Raw genomic sequence first — 22,792 nt, 5'->3', positions numbered from 1 at the left:
TGTATATTTCTCTGAAGCTCTGTCAGCATGTTTATGATTTTTATTTTGTATTCTTTTTTAGGGAGACTGGTTAGGTCTGTCTCTACAGATCCTCTCTCAGGTGTTGTCTGAGCTATGTTGGACTGGACTAAATTTTTTTGCCTTTTCATGGTTTAGTGGTGGCTGTAGGCAGGTTGCCTGTGTGTCAGCTGGTGGAAGAATGTCCTTTCCTGCTTGCTGGATGCCTTGCACTTTTCTGATGCCTGTGCCAGTTACCCACACTCCTGGAGCAGCCACTGGGTTAATCCCCTAAGGTGATGTGGGTGGGGTCTCCATTAGAGCACTGCAGAACCCTGTGGGGAGTGGCAGGCACGCCAGGTGCACTCGTCTGTGATAGCAGTGTCCCTGCTGGGCAACTGTGTGCCAGCAGCGGCCTTTGGGTCTGGCCTAGCCGCCTGTGTGTTGGGCTGGGATTCCGGTTGGTCGGCTGCTGGGAGTGCGGCTGCTCCCTCTGGCACTGCTGCAGGTGCACGCGTGCCTCTCCCACATGGACCACTCCCGGGCTCCTCTGGTGCCAGTGCCGCCAGCATGCCATAGCCGCACCCGGGCTATTCGGTCGTCCCTGTGGTAGGCTTGCACAAGGTGGTCCCGGTACCCTCTGGCACCACCGGCAGACATGATCTGCTCCATCTCCTCTGGTGCTGCCGTCCCCTGTGCGCACTGCCCCTCTGCCACTACTGGGCCAGTGTGTCGGGGTCCATGCCAGTTGTAGGAGTGACTGGCAGGCTGCTTAGTGCTGTGAGGGGCTTCAGAGCTGTGCTGCCACCCCGGGGTTTAGGGTGCCTAAAGTTCCCCAGGATTCCCAGCTGCTGGCTGTGTCCCGGGACGACTTCGTCCAGCTGTGGGGTCCCTGTCTCTTTAAGACTGGTAGAAAGCACTCACTGTTCTTTTGTCTCAGGGGCACCAGTTGCAGGGACCTGCCCACAGGTTTTGCTTTTCCATTTCTCTAATATCCAGCACCCTGTGCACCTTGTGTCTGCATTCCGGGTGCAGATTTCTAGAGCTGGTTGTTTAGCAGTCCTGGGCTTTCACTCCCTCCCCATTCTGACTCCTTTCTTCCTGCAGGGTTCTGGGGTGGGGGAGTGTTCAGTGCATCCTGCCTGGCCATGGCTTATATCTTACCCCCTTTGTGTGATGTTGAGTTCTCGCAGATGTAGATGTATCCTGGCTGTTGTACTGCATCCACTGGTGTCTCTTTTAGGAATAGTTGTATTTATTGTATTTTCATAAATATATGTTTTGGGGAGGAGATTTCCACTGAACTACTCATGTCGCCATCTTCCCGTGATCCCTGTTCTACTTTCTTTACTGTTGTTTTATTACCTCTGGTGACAGCTATTCAACCTTAGAAACACTTCCATCTATAGAAGTCCCTCCAAAATAGACTGTAGAGATGGTTTGTGGGTGATAAATTCTCTCAGCTTTTGCTTATCTGGAAATTGTTTAATCCCTCCTTCAAATTGAAATGATAATCTTGCTGGATAAAGTAATCTTGGTTCCAGGCCCTTCTGCTTCATGGCATTAAATATATCATGCCACACCCTTCTGGCCTGTAAGGTTTCTGCTGAGAAGTCTGATGTTAGACTGATGGGCTTTCCTTTGTATGTGACCTTATTTCTCTCTCTGGCTGCTTTTAATAGTCTGTCCATATCCTTGATCTTTGCCAATTTTCTTAGTATATGTCTTGGTGTTGTCTTCCTTGGGTCCCTTGTGTTGGGAGATGTGTGGATCTCCATGGCCTCAGAGAGTTATCTCCTTCCCCAGACTGGGGAAGTTTTCAGCACCTCCTCAAAGACACTTTCTATCCCTTTCTTTCTCTCTTCTTCTTCTTCTACTGGTATTTCTATAATGTGAATATTGTTTTGTTTGGATTGGTCACACAGTTCTCTCAATATTCTTTCATTCTTAGAGATGTTTTTCTCTCTGTGCCTCAGCTTCTTTGTATTCCTCTTCTCTAGTTTCTATTTCATGTATCGTCTCCTCCACTGTATCCAACCTGCTTTTAATACCCTCCATTGTGCTCTTTAGTAATTGGATCTCAGACCTGAATTCATTCCTGAGTTCTTGGATATCTTTCCATACCTCCATTAGCATGTTGATGATTTTTATTTTGAACTCTCTTTCAGGAAGAGTCTTAAGTTCCATGTCATTTAAGTCTTTCTCTGGAGTTATATTAATTTTACTCTGGACCACGTTCCTTTGGTGTTTCATGTTTTTATATGGCACCCTTTAGTGTCCAGAAGCTCTATTCTGGAGCTGCTCAGTCCCTGAGGCAATGTCAGGGGTCACAGGGGAGCAGTATTGGTGTCTGGGGGGAGGGAAGAGCTGTTTCCCACTTCCCAGATGCTGTGCCTGTCTCCACTGCCAGAACCAGTGGACAGAGCACAAGATATAAGCTTTTGTCTCAGAGCAGCCAGATATGGATCCCTGCTTTCCACAAGTGGCCAGATTCCCAGTCTCCCCAGGAACTCCACCTGTCCCAGCTTTCCAACCCCATAATCGCAAGAGTATCATGAAAGCACCATGGAATGTAGGTTTGTGCTCCAAGAGATCTCCAGAGCTAGGTATTCAGCAGTCCCAGGCCTTCTACTCCCTCCCTACCCAGTTTCTCTTCCTCCCGCCAGTCAGCTGGGGTGGGGGAAGGGCTCGGGTCCCACCCAGACACAGCTCTGGTACATTAGACCGTTCAGTGAGGTCTGCTCTTTTCCACAGGTGTATGCAGTCTGGCACCATCCTCTTTCCTGTTGCTCTCTCAGGATTAGTTGCACCAACTATATTTTCTAATTTATTTCTCTCTTTGACTGATTTTGGTTTTTAGAAGTATTTACCCTGGGATTTCCTCTCCCCAGACTTACATTCTGGCAGGAGTCAGCAGGGTTTCTCTGAACCCAAAATCTGTCATAATGGATGTGACCTTTGGGGGGGCTGCCCTTAGAAATGGTGGGGAAATGTCACCTCCTCCTCCTCTCCCTTGGGCTCCAGTTTTAGGAGGAAGACTCTGTCTCTCCTCTCATGCCACCATCTTTAATCCTCTCAGCAGCCTTGTTTTGAGCACTGTGTGATGGGTATTTTGCAACTGCTGATGGAGGAAAGGGTGAGTCATCAGGGAAGCCATTCTACATATCTCAGTACCCGACATAACAATGTTCTCCACCTCCATATCCCACAGACGTAAAAGCCATGGAGGCAGAGATTCTGATTTCCTCTTCCTATACTGGATGCTTATGTCCATTGGCTCATCCTGGGTATGGGGGTGCAGCATGGAGCCCTCCACATCTGGGGAAGGGGCTGCTCCCCCCCACCTGAGAAGCCCATGGTTGTTTCATTTTTATTTTCTTAGTTACAGCTGGGCAGGCCTTTAAAACAGGAGAAGATGGTACCTCCAGTTGTGGCCTGGTTAGCAGACCCGCCAATGGCTCACTCCACCTCCTCCTCTTCTCCCTTGGGCTCCTCCACCAACAGCTCCTCCTCCACCATTTCCAGGTCTAAAGAAACTATTATTTCCTCCCCCTCCCCCATGGCCTCCTGTAATGCAGCTTTTCCTGCTGCCTCCCCCCTTGCCACTATGGAGTTTTGTAGGAGCATGACCTATCTTTTCAGTAACTCTCTCTCTTCTTTAATAGCATCCCATAGGTTATCGCCCAGCTCCTCCAAGCGATGCTGAAGTGTGTCTCTCTCCCACCTAAGTCCCTCTCTCTCCTGTATACCATTTTCCACTATCTTGATGAAAAGAACCTACAATGCCAGCCACTACATGACCCCTAAGGTCTCCAAGCAGTCTTCAAACTCACAGAGGGCTAATTCTGCAGCTTCCGGTGTTTCCACCCTTCCCCAGTCCTGGGGAAGGCCCCACCCATCTAAGAGGCACTTTACCCTAGACCAATTCCCCACTAGGGGTTCCAAAATTGGAAGCCCCACAGCTGGGAGGGTAATAACAGGTGAAGCTGCACCATTTGCCAATGCATCCACTGAGGCCTCCCAGTCATCCACAGGGTGGCTACTGGGCACTTCCCCACCATTTCTAGGGGTAGCCCTCCCAAAGTCACATCCATTATGACAGATTTTGGGTTCAGAGAAACCCTGCTGACTGCCGCCAGAATGTAAGTCTGGGGAGAGGAAATCCCAGGGCAAAATACCTCTAAAAACTGAAATCGGTCAAAGGGAGAAATAAAGTTTAAAACCCGTTCATTGCTTACAAACTGCAGTCCAGCACCATCTCTTTCCCCTGCTCCAGAGGAAGCACGCAAGCAAGCCCCTCCTCTTAACCTCTCAGGTTCAGACACGCCCTCAGTCGCTCAGCTAATTACCCACTGACACAGAGATGAACTTCTGTCCACCCCTGAGGATAGGCAAATGCACCAAAGCTAGGTGAGATATTCTGGAAATATTACAGTTTTATCCATACCAGTATTGTTCACGAGTGTCTAAGTTTGAAAGACAAGCCTGAAGAACTGTCACGAACTGGGGGAGACTAAAGAGAAACAAGTAAATGCAGTGTGGAATCTGGACTGGATCTTGGCCTAGACAAAGAATGAAGTGGGAAGAACTCTAGTTTAATTACTAGTATTGTATCAATGTTAATTTCCTGGTTTGATAATTGTGCTATGGTTATATAAGATGTTGGAGTAGATGGGTGAAGACTATATGGAAACTTTATTTTCCAACTTTTTGGAAGTAAAAAATTATTTCAAAATAAAAACAAAAAGAAAGCCTTTCTCTACTTGGGGATTTCTCCAAGTATTTATTTTTGCTTTTCAGATATACATATTTTCTTTTACTCTGGTGATATCTGAAGGACTGAGCTGCAAGAAAGGCAGTAAACCAGGCCAAGGTGCCATCTTGTCAGAAAATAGAAACATTTGCATGGCTTCATGCATTTGGAAACTTTTCCCCACTTATTTTTTCAAATTACAAAAGTAATATGTTGTAACAAGTAAACCCACACAAAGATATATAAACACTTATATTTCCCTTCCTCACCAAGATAACCAATGTTAATTAACACCTTGTATATCTTTCCAGTTTCCTTTGTTCATATAAACATATACATGCATATATACACATAAATACACATTTATTTTAAAAAATAGGTTCATATACATAATTCTGCAATTTGCTCTTTGCACTTAACAATATACCATGAACATCTCCACAAATGAGTAGAGTTCTAGCTTGCCCCTTACATTTCTTTAATTAATCACACATTTGAGATATCATACTTGGTTCAGTCATGTACATGTTTTTGCTTTTTGGTTTTCATTTTCCCTCTCCAATGCCCCATAGCCCACCTGCATCTCCCACTCCCCTCCCAACCCAATGCATACTCTTCTATAGTTTTCTCCATGCATAGAAAATTGTACACAAACATATATGAACACAAGTTTATCATTCATAAAGACCTAGAGGCATTTTGTCACTGATTGATAAAAACGGGGTCATATTTTACACATTACTTTTACCTTGCCTTCTTTGCTCAAGATAACATTGTGGGATTCCATTCAAGTCCACCAGCGTGGATTTATTTGTCCATCTTAATGGCTATAAATACATTTTATGGAATGGATATGCTTTCTTTCTTCCAATTTCCCTAATAAAGAGCATTTATTTCAATTCTAGTGTTTTTTGCCACTAGGAATAATTTTATAATAATTTCCAGGTTCATCTCTCGTTTATGTATTAGAGTTTTACTTCTAAGAAGTATCCAAAGTGGCATAAGAATTTTAAGTCACAATAGATGTTGCCAGATTTTTCTAAAAGAGCTGTAACAATTTGTTCCCACCCTTTGTTCTGACAGCAAAAACCAGTCCTGCTGGTCAGTTTGATTGCACATTGTTATCTCATTATAATTTATCTGTGTCCTTCCACAACTACTGAAGCTAACTATGTCTTGATAGGCTCATCAGCCCACTTGATTTGCTCTTGTCACACTGCCTATTAACATTCTTTATCATGTTTTCCTCTTGGGCTACCTTTTCCCTGTTAATTTGAAGAGCACTCTTTGTTTGATTGGCTCTGCAGATGTGTTACCCAAATTATTGTTTATTTATTGACTTTAATGGCAACTTTTACCATGCCAAAGGTTATACTGTTTATATAATCAAACATTTGTTTCTTAATAGCTTTTGAGTGTCCTGTGTTAGTAATCTCTCCCAGCTTCTAGGTTGTACATGTGGTCTTTTTCTTTCAAGAATTTTATTATTTAAAAATTTTAAATCTTAAATTCACCTGGAATTAAAAAATATATACCATTTGCATTGTTAGTTCAACTTTACCTTCTCCCTGATTAAAAGCCACAATTCTTTTAAAATAAACTATTCTTTTTCCCTATGGCTTGAAATTCCACATTTCCAATCCGTGAAAAGCTCATATATACTAAGGTATATTTTTCAGGATTTTCTATTATGTTCCACTGATTTAATTATCTCTTCTGTTGCCAATACTGTATTAATTTGATTAGAATAACTATTGTTATATTCTGACATCAGCTATGAAACTTTTTTTATACTTTTCTTATCGGATTCTCAGGCATTTACTTTTCTACATGGAATTTAAGATCATTTCACATGAGAAGAAAAAAAGATTTGAGATTTAGTGTAATTCCAACAGAAGTGTGTCTAAATTATTAGATATCTACAAAGAAATGCTTGATTTTTCTATCCTACCTCTTAGAAAATTATCTTTAAAAAAATATTAGTCACTTTATTGGTATATAATCACATCATCAGCAAAAAGTTTTATCTTTTCTTTTCCATTGTTTATATTATTTAAATTTAATTGCCTTCACTGGAAACTTCAATATTCAGTAAAAATAGGAAAAGGGCATTCTTATCACTAATATTATTAAATTCTTTATTTTTAAAAAATGGTTTCAGCAATAATATATGCTATGGGGTTTTGGTAAAGAACTCAAGTGGTTACAATTTGTTACAACTTAATTTATATTTTATTAGATTAAAAATGTTTGCAAATTCTAGTAAATACATCTATTAGTAGTATGTTCATTCAAGCCATTAATTTTATTGATATATTTTCTATTACTGTATTGGCTCTGCATTCTTGGAGTAGATCATGGTCATCATAAAACCATTCTTTAGGTATATTGCTGAATTCTATTTGTTATTATTTTTGTAGTTTTTGTTTCCATATTTGTAAGACTGGTCTTGAGTTTTCTTTTTCCCAACTACCTTTATTTGATTTTGGTGTTAAACTTATTCTGACTTCATAAAATAAATTGGGGAGCATAATATATGGGCTGAAATATTTTAAATAATACTAGTATTACTCTTTCTTTAAAAGTTAGAACTAATCATGAAATCATCTGGGCCTAGAGCAATTTTCAATCATAGGTCATTAATCACTTTTACAAATTGTTCACTTGTACTTGTTATATCAAGTTTTCTACTTACTGCAACTTGCATAACATTATTTTGCTAGAAAAGCATCTATGTCCTCTGTTTTAATAATGTTGATCTAGAGTTGCATGAAGTATCTTTTATAATTTTTTAAATGATATATTTATCTGTGATACATTTCCCCTCTCATTCTGGATCAGGCATACTTTCAGGGAGTCAAATCTTGAACAATGTGGCCATTTGTTTTCTTATACAGATGACATGACAGCTCAAGGAAGTACTTTTCTCAAAGACTGGAATGATGAAAAGCTAGAATGTCTCCCCTACTAATCTGCTGAAAGACACTTGAGCAAGGCTAAGAAAATAGGAATAGTGTACAACATGCCAGGGCCACACTTTCTGTCAAATGAGTGTGCTGAGTAATCAAGTTTATAGTATTTTGTTCAACAGATGGCACACAGTGAAACTATTCCTTTTCAGTATTGATAAAGGCAAAATAAATGTATTGTGTGCTTACCTAATAATATATTTATTACTTATATATTAAAATAATGAAGGCAAGATAAGTGCCTTTTTAATGTTAAAAGTGTTTAATAAAGTTTTTGGTTAACTTAAGAAAATACAATATAAAACATTGCCTTTTATTCAGAAGGGGGCCCAGTAACAAATATTATAGCCATTTACATGTATTGTAAAAAAAAAATGGGAAAATTTGGCTGGTATAATATATTAAGGTTTCTTAAAAAATAGTTGGCCATGTTATTTTTGTTTTTTGTATTGTTAGAGACACCAAAGACAATAATGATATTTAGAATGGAAAGTTTGGTGAATGGCATTCTACATACTATGTGACATATGTCTTTCACATTTACAATTCCAAAATATCTATAGTAGTTATTACATGGCTCAGTGTGAAACATATACCTCTAATTTTCTTCACATATATTTTGTGTCATGTTGTGATTCCGTTTAATACATTTTTAAGTTTTCATTAGCTAGCATGACCATGTTTTTGTTTTATAGAGTATTTTCTATAACCTTTTGTGTAAAACTTTCTACCACAATTAGAGTATGACATCCCTTATGGTAAAACACCGTCCAAATTCATTTAATCAGTGAGATTTCTGCTAAGGATAAATTCCTCCACATATAATGAAATAGGATGATCTTATTCAAGGCTTTCCCACAATCAGGTTTTCATTCCTATAGGCATTTTTCCTAGCATGAATTTTCTGATGTCTACTGAGGTTTGGCTTCTGATAGAAAGCTTTGCCACATTCACTGCATCCATAGGGTTTTTCTCCTGTATGAGTTCTCCAATGTTTATTGAGGCATGACTTTTGGCTGAAGGACTTTCCACATTCTCTGCAACGATAGGGTCTTTCTCCTGTATGTATTTTTTGATGCACATTGAGGTATGATTTCTCACCAAATGACTTCCCACAGTCACTGCAGACAAAGGGTCGCTCTCCTGTATGTGTTCTCTGGTGTTCTCTGCGATGTGACTTCTGGGTGAAGGCTTTCCCACAAAAAAAACATTCAAAGGGTCTTACCCCAGTGTGAATTCTCTGGTGTTTAATGAGGGTTGACTTATGTGAAAATGCTTTCCCACAGTCAGAGCATCCATATGGTTTCTCCCCAGTGTGACTTCTCTGATGCCTAATGAATTCAGACTTGTAGCAGAAGGCTTTTCCACACTCACTACAGACATGAGGTTTCTCTGTAGGTGGAACCCTCTTACGTTTGTACACAAGAGAATTGGTTACTGCTGGTTTAGACATAAGTGCTGGGTTACGACTGAAAGCTTTCTCACAGTGTCTACATTCCCAGGGTTTGTCTCCATTGGGTCTTCTATCATGGTTTGTATGCTGTAACAAGTTACCGCATGCATAGCACTCATCTTGCTTTATTGAATAGCTTCTTTTAATACCAATCAAGTCTAAATTATGCTTTATACTCTTTCCACAGTTAATGGGGTTCTGAATTGAAGGAAAAAGATCAGTGCTCAAATGTGATATTTTCCCAAACTTATTATATTCATGACATCTTTCCTTGGGTATTGTTTTCTTGCTGATGAATGCACCTTGCCTCAAAAGCATGTCTTGCTGTCTTTTTCTCTGGACATTAACTTGCCAAATGTTTTCTGGAGAAAGTACAGCAAACCTTTCTGTATGAATCTTTCTATTATTATGATTTGAAATAAAACTACTTGAGAAATGCCCTAAAAATTTAAAGGATGGACAGTATATGAATGGAGAGCCTGACATAACTAAAGGCACCATGCAGGGAAGAGTATGAGCAGAGAAGATTCAGAACACTGGCACAAATGAAATAAACACATAGAATATAGAAAGAAATAATTTTGAAGATGTGATGATATAGAACAGTGATCAGCAAACATGTTCCTAAAAGGGCCACAGAGTACTTTAGGCTTTTGGGGCCATATGGTTTGGCCAAATTACTCAACTTTCCCGTGGTATCATGGCAATACACACAACATGTAAACATAAGGGTGTGGCTATGTTCTAATAAAACTATCCACTGTTACAGAGGAAAGGGGTTTAAATGTCATACAGCACCTTGTTACTCAGTGCATTGCTCTCAGTGGACAACTTCAGCCTCATCTGAGGACTGATATGCTGATAGATTTGTAGAATACTGGGCCCCATCCTGGACCTACTGAATCAGAACTTGCATTTTTAACAAGTTTCCCAGGCACTTTTTATCATATTAAGATTTCTGACAAGCAAAGATATAGCGGTCACCAGAGAGCTTATCATATTAATTGAGCTAGTTATTGCAATATAAATGTCAAGGACTCTAAGATTAACTGGATAAGGAGCAGGTACTCTTGGTGGATAGAAATCAGGGGAGTTGTGAATTTTGATAGGGAAAAAATTACATCGCTATCTTTACTAAGCTTTAACTACAACTGAGCATTTCCTTCCATTGTTAATGCAAGAAACAAACAGTAGTATTAGTTCCTGTAACTTTGGAATAGTTTGTAAATATGGCATTTTCATGTCACATTATAGTTGAAGATTTCTCCTAAAATATGTTTACAATCATCTCTACTTTCAGGTCATGACAGTTACTAGACCTGATGCTAGAGCCTATTATTTAATATATAAATAAGGGAGTACTTCCATTACTATCACATATTTTGAAAATATTTTGATGTTACATTTTCTAACTTTATTTTAATAATTACTGTATTTTAGTAATTTTTCCATTTGTAGCTTATATATTTTATTTTTTATATGTAAGAAAGGGGTCTACTAGGCTTCACCAGAATATCTTAGAGTTCTAAGGCACAAAAAGGATGCCTTTAAACATTTAGGCATGAGGTAATTTGTGTCCAACTTTAGATGTCAGTGGAAAATGAAAAGTAGTGAGGAGGAAGATTTAAGTCATTTCTCAAAGAAAAACCATCAACAAAACCAGCACAAATGGACAGAACAAATAGGGTGGCAGAGACAGAAGATTCAAAATGACCACATGGTAGCAAAGCTCTGGAACAAAATGAGGTGTGTGTGTGTGTGTGTGTGTGTGTGTGTGTGTGTGTGTGTGGTTTGTGTGTGGTTGGAGAGGAGATAGCAAGTAGGAATGAGGATGACGTCAGGTTTTGCCATACATAAAGCAGGGGTAAATGGACACAACTGGAGATGATTCTTAGACTGGTAAATGGGTGGCTACATGGTACAAGGGGGACAAAATGACACAAAATGGAAAAGAGACCAGTTGTAAACACCATGTAATCTCAGAATGACTTCTTTGAGGGAGTTATACCATTGAGAAGGGAACCAAATTTGGAAAAATGAAAAATGTAGTAGCCCTTTGAAAGGAAAAAGCTGGGTTACAACCAGGGAAATAGAGGATACAGAACATTTAGAACACTACATTTTTTTTTTTTTTGCAATTATATAAAATTCTTGAAAGAAGGTAAAGAAAAGCAGTGACAGCCAGGTTACAATGGTTTCAGGAAGGTTGATAAAGCACAGTTTAATGAAGCAAAATATACCCCAGAGGGCACAAGAGTGTGATGGTTAAGATAATTGGTTCTGGAGTTTGACCACCTGGGTTCAAATCCCCATTCAGTCCTTTCCTTTGCTATATGCTTTGAGACAAGTTTCCTAACTATTCTGTGATTGTTTCCTCATTTGTAAATGGAGTAGTAAAGACTGGATACCTCACAGGTGTTGTAAGGATTGAATAAGTTGATAAATGTAAAGGGCTGAAAACAGCCCTGGCACACAGTGAGCACACACTAAGAGTTGGCCAATAATTCTGATGCTGTTACTACTACTAATACAACCAGTAAAAGCTGGATGATGGGAATTTCAATGACATCATTTTGGGGAGAAGCATGAAAATGACTTCATGTTTTGGGGTTTACATAATATTTAACCTAATTATGTGATTACAACACCAAGTAGAAGTGGCATAAAGAGATCTGGGAACAGATGGTACTGACTCCTCTTACTAAGCTCATGACTCTCGTGGAAAAACAGAAGTTCCGAGGCATCCTTAAGAGTGGGCTACAACATTCAGGGTACCATGGGTATTGTTGGAATATTTTACAGAGATGATGGGAGAGGGGCAGTTATTCCTGAATGTTAGAGAAGTAGTGAAGACGGGTCAAGCTCAGCCATCTCCCTCATCACCCAGCTGTCCTAGGTCACCTCCTGGAATTCACTGCTTCTTCCTCTGTGACTTAAGGAAGTTAAGGGGCATAGGGATAAGGAAAGGATGGGAAGTGAGACTGTGGTTATGGCAGGCAGGTCTGAGGCATTTTACCTGGAAACCATTAGAACACAGAACAGGAAGTGAGCATCGGGAATAGGAGAATCATAGCTTATTTGTAAGAATGTAAGAATGTGAAAGGGAAGGTGTAATGATGACCTCAAGAGACAGACCAAGGATTCTGGAGAAAGGGAGATGGAACAAGTACACAGGGAGAGGTAATAGTTAATGTAGAGGGAGGAAGAACACCTGGATAAGGTAGGTGGGATGCATCAAGGCTGAAGGCTTTTACGAGCTGGACCCTGAACAAAATTCCAAAGGTGCCAGCCTCCCATAGTGCGTGCCCCTTCTGCTGTATTTATCATACTTACCCCGACAGTGGCAGCCTGAGCATGCCGCCTCACAAATCCATGGTGCTTCCTCCTGCTCCAGTTTGAGGATCACATATGGTTTGGTGCCTTTATAACCTGTTCCAGGGAAATGATCCAGGCCTTGGGCTGAGCTCCTTGGTCTTCAGGGCCACTCAGGCAGCATTAAAGGCTGCATAACAGACATTGTACTTGGGAGGAGACTGCACACCCACCTCGTACAGAACCCAAAAGGAATTAGTAATCCAAGACCACCGAAACTTGGACCAAACTCACAGGCAGCAAAGCGTAACAATTAGGACTGCAGACTGTGCAGCCAGACTGCTGGGGTTCAAATCCTACTCCAGCTCTGCTATGTACGAGGTGGGTAACACTGGGTGTTAATTCACTTCTCTGCCTCAGTTTCCAAATGTGCAAAATAGTGGTACTAAAAGTACCTACCTCATAAAGGCTCTTGCATTTTAATATTTTTAAAGTGGCTAAAATAGAGAAAATGTTTTAAAAAAAGCTAAATACATAGAAAGTGTTTGGTACTTCTGAAGCTCTAGGGACTTTCAGCAACTGAAAAAGGATATTCAAGCACAATTGAGATTGAGTGGCAAAGCTGTTCTTACCCACTGAGACGAGGTTGCTGTAGGTCTCCAGCATCACATCCCGGTACAGGGCCCTCTGAGCCGGGTTCAGCCTGTGCCACTCCTCTTGGGTGAAGCCCACTACCACGTCCTTGAATGACACTGGTCTCTGCTGAAGATGAAGTAACAATGAGTCTTGTGGGAAAAATGTAGGCAGAACACTGACTTTTTTTATAATGTTCACAGGTCAGTGCTTATCCTGATCATTTATCTATCTCAGATGCCTTTTATATTCCTGACCTTGGGCTACAGATGTTGGGAAAAATGACAAACACATTGGAGGCCATTGTCATTTATACTTTGAATCAACATATACTGACTGAAGACCCATTGTATGTCTGACCCAGTGCTGGTTGCTGGGGACACATTCATGGATGGTTCCTGACCTGAAGGTGCTTACAGCTTGGCAGAGAGAGCAATAATGTAAAGCCATCGGAGTGCAAGTATAAAAGTTGTGATGGTAGGACATCTAGGGTATGACAGAGAAGTGAATGGTCTATTTCACTTTTCAGGCTTTTCAGAGCTAAGGGATACATGGAGCATAGCCTTCTCTGTAGGACAATGGAGAAACTGCATTCCTTGTGGAAGGAACAGCATAAACAAAGACATGGAGGCAAAACATGACTTTAAGGGCAGCAAGTCACTCATTAGTAAGAGAAGAGTGCACAGAGGCCTTAAGTGATGAGATGATGGACTTCAAGACAATGGGAAATATACCAGTGGAGAGGTGTATGTAGCACATTGCAGAAGGCATGTGGTGAGTTTCTTGCATTGTGTCAAGTGGTACAATGATAAGTCCAAGCTGATTGAAAAGTTAAATATGTGTATGGCATCCCTAGAGCAACTACTAAAATCATAGTGCAAAGAGGTATTCTGAAATAAAGTAAATGAATTCTAAGAAATATTCAATTAATCCACACAAACACACACAAGAGAAAACAGAGCAACAAAAGCAGATGAGACAAAAACTAAATACTAAAGTGACAGATATAAATCCAACCATGCCAACAATTATATTTATATTTAAACTATATTAAATTATAATGTAATTTAATATACAGGAAAATACTCCAAAAAGGCAGAGACTGTCACACTGCATAAAAAAAGTGATGTTGCCCACAAGTGATAGAGCACTCACAGATGGGCTGAAAGTAAATGAATGGGAAGAGAAATGTGGTGGGTGACCTGGAAGGAAGTGAAAGGAAAAGACTGTAAAAACCTAGATGGAAGACAATGTTCACAAGTAGAACAGTAACACTGAGACACTGAGGGGCCATTGTGAAGAAGAGAATTGCACCTTAACTGGTTGTGGGTGAAGGAAGAGTAAGCACCCAGGTATCTCAAAGGTGAGTGGGTGATGGTGGTGGTAATCAGAGGTGAGAGAAAGAACAGAAGCAAAGAGGATGTCATGTGTCAGACATGTCTGAGGCACACATGGGTAGAGATGCTTGGCAGACAGCCATTGATAATGCTGCCTTAAAAAGACATAATCCAAACTTGCCACTGATCCTCTATATTATGGCAGGAGAGACCCTCCTCACTGCCCTTTTGGCTCAGGAGGGAGATCCTGTACATTGGATACATCTATCTGTGGGACGGGCACTCCGAGTGTACTCTGTAGTGGATCAAATGGCTGACTGCATTGTCAAGGGACAAGATCTTTCTGTCCGTCTTTCTGGGTGTGAACCCCACTCTTTGATTGTCCCTTTTCGGGTCAATGATTTCTTGTGGCTACAGAGAAATAATTCCAGATTGGCAATGGCTTTCCGGGGATAGTCATAGGAGTCTTGTGTCACAGCAAGATCAGGAATGGAGTGAAACTGTGTTAGCCACCAATATGCAAGTGGTAGCTAGTTATCAAAGTATGCGGTAGCTCTCTGCAAGGAGACATGATGAGCAAAGGGCCCAAGCCAGGGCTCAAGGGACATTAATATTTAAGAGGCCAGCAGAGAAGAGTTCAGCTAGGGACCCAGAAGAGGAATACAGTCTGGAAAGGAGGCTTTGCAGCCTGGCAAGCCTCATATTATACTGGCCAGTCAGTCCTCTGGTTTAGGGCAAAGAGAACAAATTCTCCAAAGAGCCCATTGCCCTGGGACCAGACTGCTGTTGAGGGAGACCCCACAAGTCCTAACCTAAGAGGGTACCTGTGATATTGTGATATATCAAGAAATATGTATTTGGTCTTCATTCCTGGTTCCTGGCACAGAGCTTCTTAAACACTTTAACTTCCTGAGTGAAAGGGGTAATTGGAGTGTCTTGTGTTATTCATAACAGGCTCATCAACCATACCTGAGTTTATGCTAATGATGTGACTCTTGGATGAGGCTGGTTGCCAGAGGAGTCAACCAGTGATTACAGGATTGCAGCTTCACCCCATCTCTCCACCTCTGGGGAGCAGAGAGGGACTAGAGATTAAGCCCATCACCAATGGCCAGTGATTTAACCAGTCACGCTACATAATGGAACCTTGATAAAAACCCTGAAGAGCTTCCAGATGAACACATCTAGGAGGATGTTCATGACAAATTCCATAGGGACAGAGGCTCCTCTCCTGGGACTCTTCTGTGCCTCACACTATGTATCTCTTCATCTGCCTGTTCATTTCTATCCTTTATAGTAAAGCTGTAAGAGTAAGTGTTTCCCTGAGTTCTGAGTCATTATAGCAAATTATCAAGACTGAGAATTAATTATCGAATCTCAGGGAAAATTGGGTCCTCTTCCCCCACCCAAAACCACCCCTTCAGGCCAGGAGAGTGATAAAGAGCCTGAGAAGGATCGAAGCAGCCGCACCACCGACCCATTTGATGCCACTTCTTTGCCCCCAAAATCCACAACTCCCTTATATCCTCCACTTCTGGGTCTTAGCTCTCCTTCTAACCCTTTCAAGTTGCCATCAGCCCCTCCCCTCCCATACCTGAGGGCGGAGACATTACCTCCTTCCCCATATAAGGACTCATGCTCTCCTATTGGCTGCCAACCTCAAGAGAACCAGGGCTCCACCCACAACCCAACCTAGGGCCATGTCAGCTATTTCCTGTCAATGTTAATCCCGGAGGTAACTGCCCTCCCCCTGGTACCCTTGGGAGCCAGGTGACCTTAAGGAGTTAAAGAAGGCCATTCTTGAGGACGGCCCCAATGCTCCTTGGACTGAGACCATCCTCCAGGGACTTGTTCACCATCCGTGCAACGCCGCAGATTGGAGGGCTCTTGCCCGGGCAGTTCTCCCTGGCCCCCTTTATATTAATTGGTGTGCTTTGTATAAAGAGGAATGCCAGCAATAAGCTGAGAGGAATCTCACATCCTCTTTTACATATATATGGATGATATTATCTTGGGGACCACTTGTTCCCGCAAATTAGACTACCCTTTAAAAGGTGCCTTTCCCTGCTCAAAAACTACAACTTTCAAATTGCCCCAGATAAAGTTCAACAGATAGCCCCTTTTAAAATTTTGGGGACTACTTTAACATTAGATGTTGTCTCCCCTCTTAATCCCCAGTTATGTATTCAGGACGCGTATACACTACCACAGCTCCAGAAACTGCTGGGGGAAATCAATTGGATGAGTCCCTGGATTCCTATAACCACAGCTGATCTTATTCCTCTTTTCAACCTATTAAAAGGCCTTAACCTAGCCTCAACAGTGACTTTAACCCCTATACATAGAGATACATTGACAAAAGTTCAACATGCCATTGATAAAGCTGCCTTAAAAAGACATAATCCAAACTTGCCACTGATCCTCTATATTATGGCAGGAGAGACCCTCCTCACTGCCCTTTTGGCTCAGGAGGGAGATCCTGTACATTGGATACATCTATCTGTGGGAGGGGCACTCCGAGTGTACTCTATAGTGGATCAAATGGCTGACTGCATTGTCAAGGGACAAGATCTTTCTGTCCGTCTTTCTGGGTGTGAACCCCACTCTTTGATTGTCCCTTTTCGGGTCAATGATTTCTCGTGGCTACAGAGAAATAATTCCAGATTGGCAATGGCTTTCCGGGGATAGTGGACTGTCACTATGATCCCTATAAGTGGATGAGTTCTTTTAGCCAGTTGGTGTGGCAGCCACCTAAAATGTTCCTCTTTGAGGCAGACCCCTCTTTCCCCTCTGTTTTTACTGACAGGGGTAAATGGGGAGCCTCTGGTAATGTTTCCCCGAGGCACAAGTGAATGCCCTCTGGCTGTAACCTTCTTTCATGAGGTACAGGGCTCTGCCCAGTTTAAAGAGCTTTATGCTGTTGTTTTAGCTCTGTTTGAGATCCAAAGCCCTCTTACTCTGTTTTCTGATAGCCTTTAAGTTGTCAATCTACTGCCCAACCTTGTGGGCGCACACATCAGACTTGACAATAATCCCATCACTCCCTTGATGATTCAAGCTCGCAATTTGTTAAAACAGAGACTAATTCCCCTTTTTATACAACATTTAAGAGGACATCAAGACTTGCCAAGCTTTCTGTCGAGGGGCAATGCTCTTGCAGACCGACTAGCTTCAGCCTACACGCTATAGGAGGCCACCTCTTTTCATCAACTTACACACACTAATTGGAGGGGACTACACCATCGGTTCCCTCAAGTCCCCATCAGAGACTTAAAAAAGATCATTAGAACATGTAAATCATGCCATCCCTATCTACAGGTTCCTCCACTTCAAAAGGGCGGAGTGAACCCTCAAAGCCTGAGGCCCAATAACCTTTGGCAGACTGATGTCACACATTTTGCCCCTTTTGGGAAGCTTAAATACATATTTCTAACAGTTGATACCTTCTCCCATGCTTGTTGGGATACAGCCCATACAAGAGAAAAATCCAAACATGCCATAAGCCATTTTCTCCAGTGCTTTGCCATTCTTGGATTGCCAGATCAAATCAAAACCGATAATGGTCCATGCTTTATCAGTAGATTTTTTACTGAATTCTTGAGTAAATGGCAAATTTCTCATACCACTGGAATTCCTTATAACCCTAAAGGACAAGCAATCATAGAAAAACACAATCATATCCTCAAAGGTCAATTTATAAAACAAAAAGGGGGAACACTCCCCACCCATGATCAACTAAAGATGGCATTATTTACTCTGAATATTTTAAATCTTGCCAAAGGCGAACACTTCTCGCCTTTTCAAAAGCACTGGACAACAACCGCTACTTATCAGATGATTAGAGCCTGATGGAAGGACCCCCTTACTGGAGAATGGAGGGGCCCAGACCCCCTCATTACAGCTGGAAGGGGATTCGGCTGTGTCTTTCTGACCAATGAAAAAAGGCCGATCTGGGTCCCCGCAAGAGATCTCAAGTATTACCCCCCTACAGAGGGGGAGTTCACTAATGTCAATGATGACCCAGAAGGCCCCTCACCTCCTGAGGATATCTCTCTTCTCTCTCTCTTTCAGAGTCCACAGTGAACCCAATGATGCTGGTCTTCCTGCTAATAGCAGTGAATCTCCCATTAGCTAAGACAGGATTTGGAGATCCTGGTCAAGCAAGAGCCATACTACAAAAGACCATCGGAGACCCCTGCATGGCCTGCTCTTTCACCCAAACTCCTCCCCCCAAAACCTGTTACATTTCTATCAAAATCTGCCCTAATGGGCAACGGGCAGCCACACTCATGAAAGGGACAGAAAATGGATGCCCTGGAAGAGTTCTCACTCACAAGTGTTGGCCGGGCCCAAAAATATATACACCAACCCAAGGGAAACCGCCCTCTGAGTGTCCTTGCACCACTTTTCATGCCTCCGTTCAGGCTTGATGCTATAAGGAAGTTAGCCCCTGCACTAAACAGAACAAAACATACTGGTATGCAATTCTGACAGAAGGCAAGACTGAATATGCTGACTGTCGAGAGAATAGGGGAGCTCACGCCTCCTGGAATCGAGTTGCCCGTATAGGCATCTCTGGTGGGGGCAGAGTCCAAGATGAGGTTCGACAGCACCAAATTAAAAAACTGTTAGACAGGCTGACTGAAGACCAAAATCCTCTGATTTACCAACCTCTTAGCCTCCTGGAGATCAGGGGAGAATTGCTTCTTGATCCTGAGACACAATCAATCATACAGGCTGCTTTTACCTTACTCAACACAACCAATCCTGATTTAGCTAAAGATTGCTGGCTGTGCCTGAAGCCGGGACCATTACGAGTCAATGCTCTTCTTGTTAACCTGTCACAGACTGAGCCCCAGTGCCCGCTATTGCCCTCAAGCTCTGGGGTATATCTAGACCCTCTCTCCCCTAAAGGCCCATGCTTCAAAGCTGACCCCCATTCTGATAATACTAGTGGGATAGATGTAGGTCGAATCCACTATTCCTTTTGCCAACAAAATATTACTGTGAACAATACTCTTCTCTGTCCCCCTAATGGAACAGTCTTCATTTGTGGGGAAGACGCGTTTGGCTTTCTCCTGACAGGGTGGATGGGACTTTGTGCTCCAGCTATAATTTTCCCTGACATTGGAGTGGTCCCTAATAATCAGAGCCTCCCTATTCCTGCTTTAGACCACATCGGAGGTAGATCAAAAAGGGCCATTAAAGTTATCCCCCTGCTTTTAGGCCTTGGGGTGGCCACCAGAGCTGCCACAGGGGCAGCAGAATTAGGGACCTCCCTACATTATTATAAAGCTCTTTCTCAACAGATGATCAATGACCTACGAGCTGTGGCCAGCACAATTCTTGACCTCCAAGCACAATTAGATTCCCTCGCGGCAGTAGTCCTACAAAACCGTAGGGGGCTTGACCTCCTCACAGCTAAATGGGAGGCTTATGTCTCTTTTTACAGGTAGAATGCTGCTTCTATGCGAACCGCTCCAGCATAGTCCAAAATAAGGTCAAACAACTTCAAGACCTTGAGAGACGCAGACAAGAATTACAAGCCAATTTTCTTTGGCCTGAGTTACATAGGTGGTCACCCTATCTTCTGCTCCTTGGTCCTATCCTTCTTTTGCTCCTACTTTTCACTTTTGGGCCCTGCACCATTAACAAAATTGTCCAGTTTGTCCAAAAAAGAATTGAATCAATTCAGTTGATGAGCGTGCAAGTACAATACCAGAGACTTGCCACAGAAGCCAGTGACCCCTACAGTCGCTGTGAGCCTTATGATGCAGCAGTGTCCACTGATTCCCCCTGACTATCTCCCCATGTGCCCATGACGGGTAAGATCTCCAAGGTGGAGACAACCTAAGACAGGCCTCGGAGGATGAGTAAGCTTGGGACAACCAAGGAGCTGCAAGGTACCCAGTGACGGGTAAGATCCCCAGAGGGGGACAATCTAAGACAGGGTCCTTGCCCGCCGGGACATCCCAGAGCATTTATAAAACAAAAAGGGGAAATTGTTGGGACCTTTTGCCTCTTTTAGGCGTGTAACAAAGAAAAGGCCACAGGCTGGAGGTTTCCACCCTCCCTCATTATGTCCGCATTCGTGGCCCAACTGAGTTCCCACACACGTGCTCTTAGCCCTAACTCCACCTCCCCACCTACCTAAAACCTGCCTAAGACCCTAGTGACAGATGAGATAATCAATTCCCACTGGTTTCTGTTATTTCCTTATCTTCCTCTATATAACTAAGCTTCTGATGCAATAAAGCTGAGTTTTGCTGCGCCTCCAAGGCTGACACATCTCCCGGCTTGGTGTGGTTTTGTTTTACCCGGATCTCTGGGGAGGGTGACCGAGCTGTCGACATTTGCCCTCTCACTTAGCCTCCGGGGATAACAGGCTGGTCCTGTTTGTCCCTCCAATGCCTTCTCGTTGCTGAGGAGCAACAAGAAAGAGAAAATAATTTGAAAAGAAAAAAAAGGTGTGTATTGGGGACTCAGGGCCTGTGCATTGGGCATTAGTGGGGTGGATAGCTCTAGTACACTGCACAGTGCCAGGAGTGACAGCCCACTAACTTATGAATGGCTGGCATTGACAAGATCCCATAGAGACTGAAAGGGTAGAGGGCAGCCCAGATCTGCATTCCACTCTCAGGAGGCTATAGTTCTCTTAGAAGAAAAGAATGCTGGGCCTTAGAGTTGCACCTGAGCAATGGCCCAGGCAGATGGACCTGGCAAGACCAAAACCAGGGTTGAAGGCCATGGTGGCTGGCACATGAGACCCTAACTGACACAAAGGCCATGGCTGGAGGAGATGCCAACCAGACACCCCGTGTGGTAGTGGAAAAGCACCAATAAGGCTTTATCATAGAACACAGGGCCTGGCTTGGAGACAGGCTCTGGGTCAGTATTTCTCAAACAGCACTAATGGGAACAGAATCGGATGGGATTGAACAAAATGAAATGGAACAGAACAGAAAAAAATAGAAAAGATGTAATTCTGCACCCAAAAGGTCATGCCATGTTCACCAAACATAGGGATGAAGAGGAGAGGCATGTAATTTTACAATTTTTTTTTCGGAATATAAAGGCTTCCTTGCCTCTGCTCAACACAACACTAAGAGCCATCCCAGCTCCAGGGCATCTTGTTAAAATCAGCTGGCATCACAGACACATGAAAAGATGCTCCACATCGCTAATCATCAGGGAAATGCAAATTAAAACCACAATGAGATATCACCTCACACCAGTTAGGATGGCCAACATCCAAAAGACAAACAACAAATGTTGGCGAGGATGTGGAGAAAGGGGAACCGTCCTACACTGCTGGTGGGAATGTAAACTAGTTCAACCATTGTGGAAAGCAGAATGGAGGTTCCCCAAAAAACTCAAAATAGAAATACCATTTGACCCAGGAATTCCACTCTTAGGAATTTACCCTAAGAAGGCAGCAACTGATCACGGGAAGACGGTGGCATGAGAAGTTCAGAGGAAATCTCCTCCCCAAAACATTTATATTTATGAAAATACAATAAATACAACTATTCCTAAAAGAGACACCAGTGGATGCAGTGCAGTACAACAGCCAGGATACATCTACATCTGCGAGAACTCAGCATCACACGAAGGGGATAAGAGACAAGCTGTGGCCAGGCGGGACCCAAATGCTCCCCCACCCCAAAACCCGGCGGGAAGAAAGGAGTTGGAACGGGGAGGGAGTGAAAGCCCAGGACTGCTAAACAACCAGCTCTAGAAATCTGCACACAGAACGCAGACACAAGGTGCATGGGGTGCTGGATATTAGAGAAACGGAAAAGCAAAACCTGTGGGCAGGTCTCTGCAGCCGGCGCCCCTGAGACAAAAGAAAAGCGAGTGCTTTCTGCAAGTCTTAAAGAGACAGGGACCCCATAGCTGGACAAAGTTGTCTCAGCAGCTGGGAATACCAGGGAAACTTAGGCGCCCTAAACGGAGGCAGTGCAGCTCTGAAGCCCCTTATGACACTAAGCAGCCTGCCAGTCATTCCTCCAACTGGCACAGACCCTGACACAGGGCCCAGTAGCGGAAGAGTGGCAGCGCACCAGAAGGGACCGAGAGCAGATCCATGCGCCAGAGGAGAGGCTTCTGCTAGCCCGCAGCAGCGTGACCGAACAGCCCGGGCGAGGCTCATGCACACCAGCAGCAATGAAGCCAGAGGGGCCCGGTAGGGAGCAGGCGCACTCCCAGCAGCCAACCAGAATCCCAGCCCAACGCACAGCTGCCCGGGCCAGACCCAAAGTCTGCTGCTGCCACACAGCTGCCTGGCAGGGGCACGCTAGCATTGGGGAGTGCACCTGGCATGCCTCCCACATGCGCA

At 43.0% G+C, this 22,792-nt stretch overlaps 1 protein-coding gene across 8 annotated transcripts in view; it reads right to left on the bottom strand.

The window, feature by feature from the left end:
- Positions 1–4,911: 4,911 nt before the first annotated feature.
- The window catches only part of ZNF793 (zinc finger protein 793), a 36,990-nt gene continuing 19,109 nt past the window's right edge, over positions 4,912–22,792 (bottom strand). For 6 of the 8 annotated variants that reach the window (XM_037013856.2, XM_037013854.2, XM_037013863.2 and 3 more), the window contains 3 exons: positions 13,117–13,246; positions 12,506–12,601; positions 4,912–9,534 (listed from right to left, as the gene is read on the bottom strand). In XM_037013856.2, coding sequence (XP_036869751.1) covers positions 8,564–9,534; positions 12,506–12,601; positions 13,117–13,246 — 1,197 coding nt within the window. In that variant the 3' untranslated portion in view covers positions 4,912–8,563. The remainder of the gene's footprint in view (positions 9,535–12,505; positions 12,602–13,116; positions 13,247–22,792) is intronic. The other 2 variants (XM_037013858.2, XM_037013864.2) reach the window with 1 other exon arrangement.

The sequence above is a fragment of the Manis javanica genome, chromosome 17, assembly GCF_040802235.1.
Source record: "Manis javanica isolate MJ-LG chromosome 17, MJ_LKY, whole genome shotgun sequence".
Lineage (NCBI taxonomy): Eukaryota > Metazoa > Chordata > Mammalia > Pholidota > Manidae > Manis > Manis javanica.
Note: the sequence above shows the minus strand (reverse complement) of the source record. Positions and strands in the feature narration are given on the sequence as shown.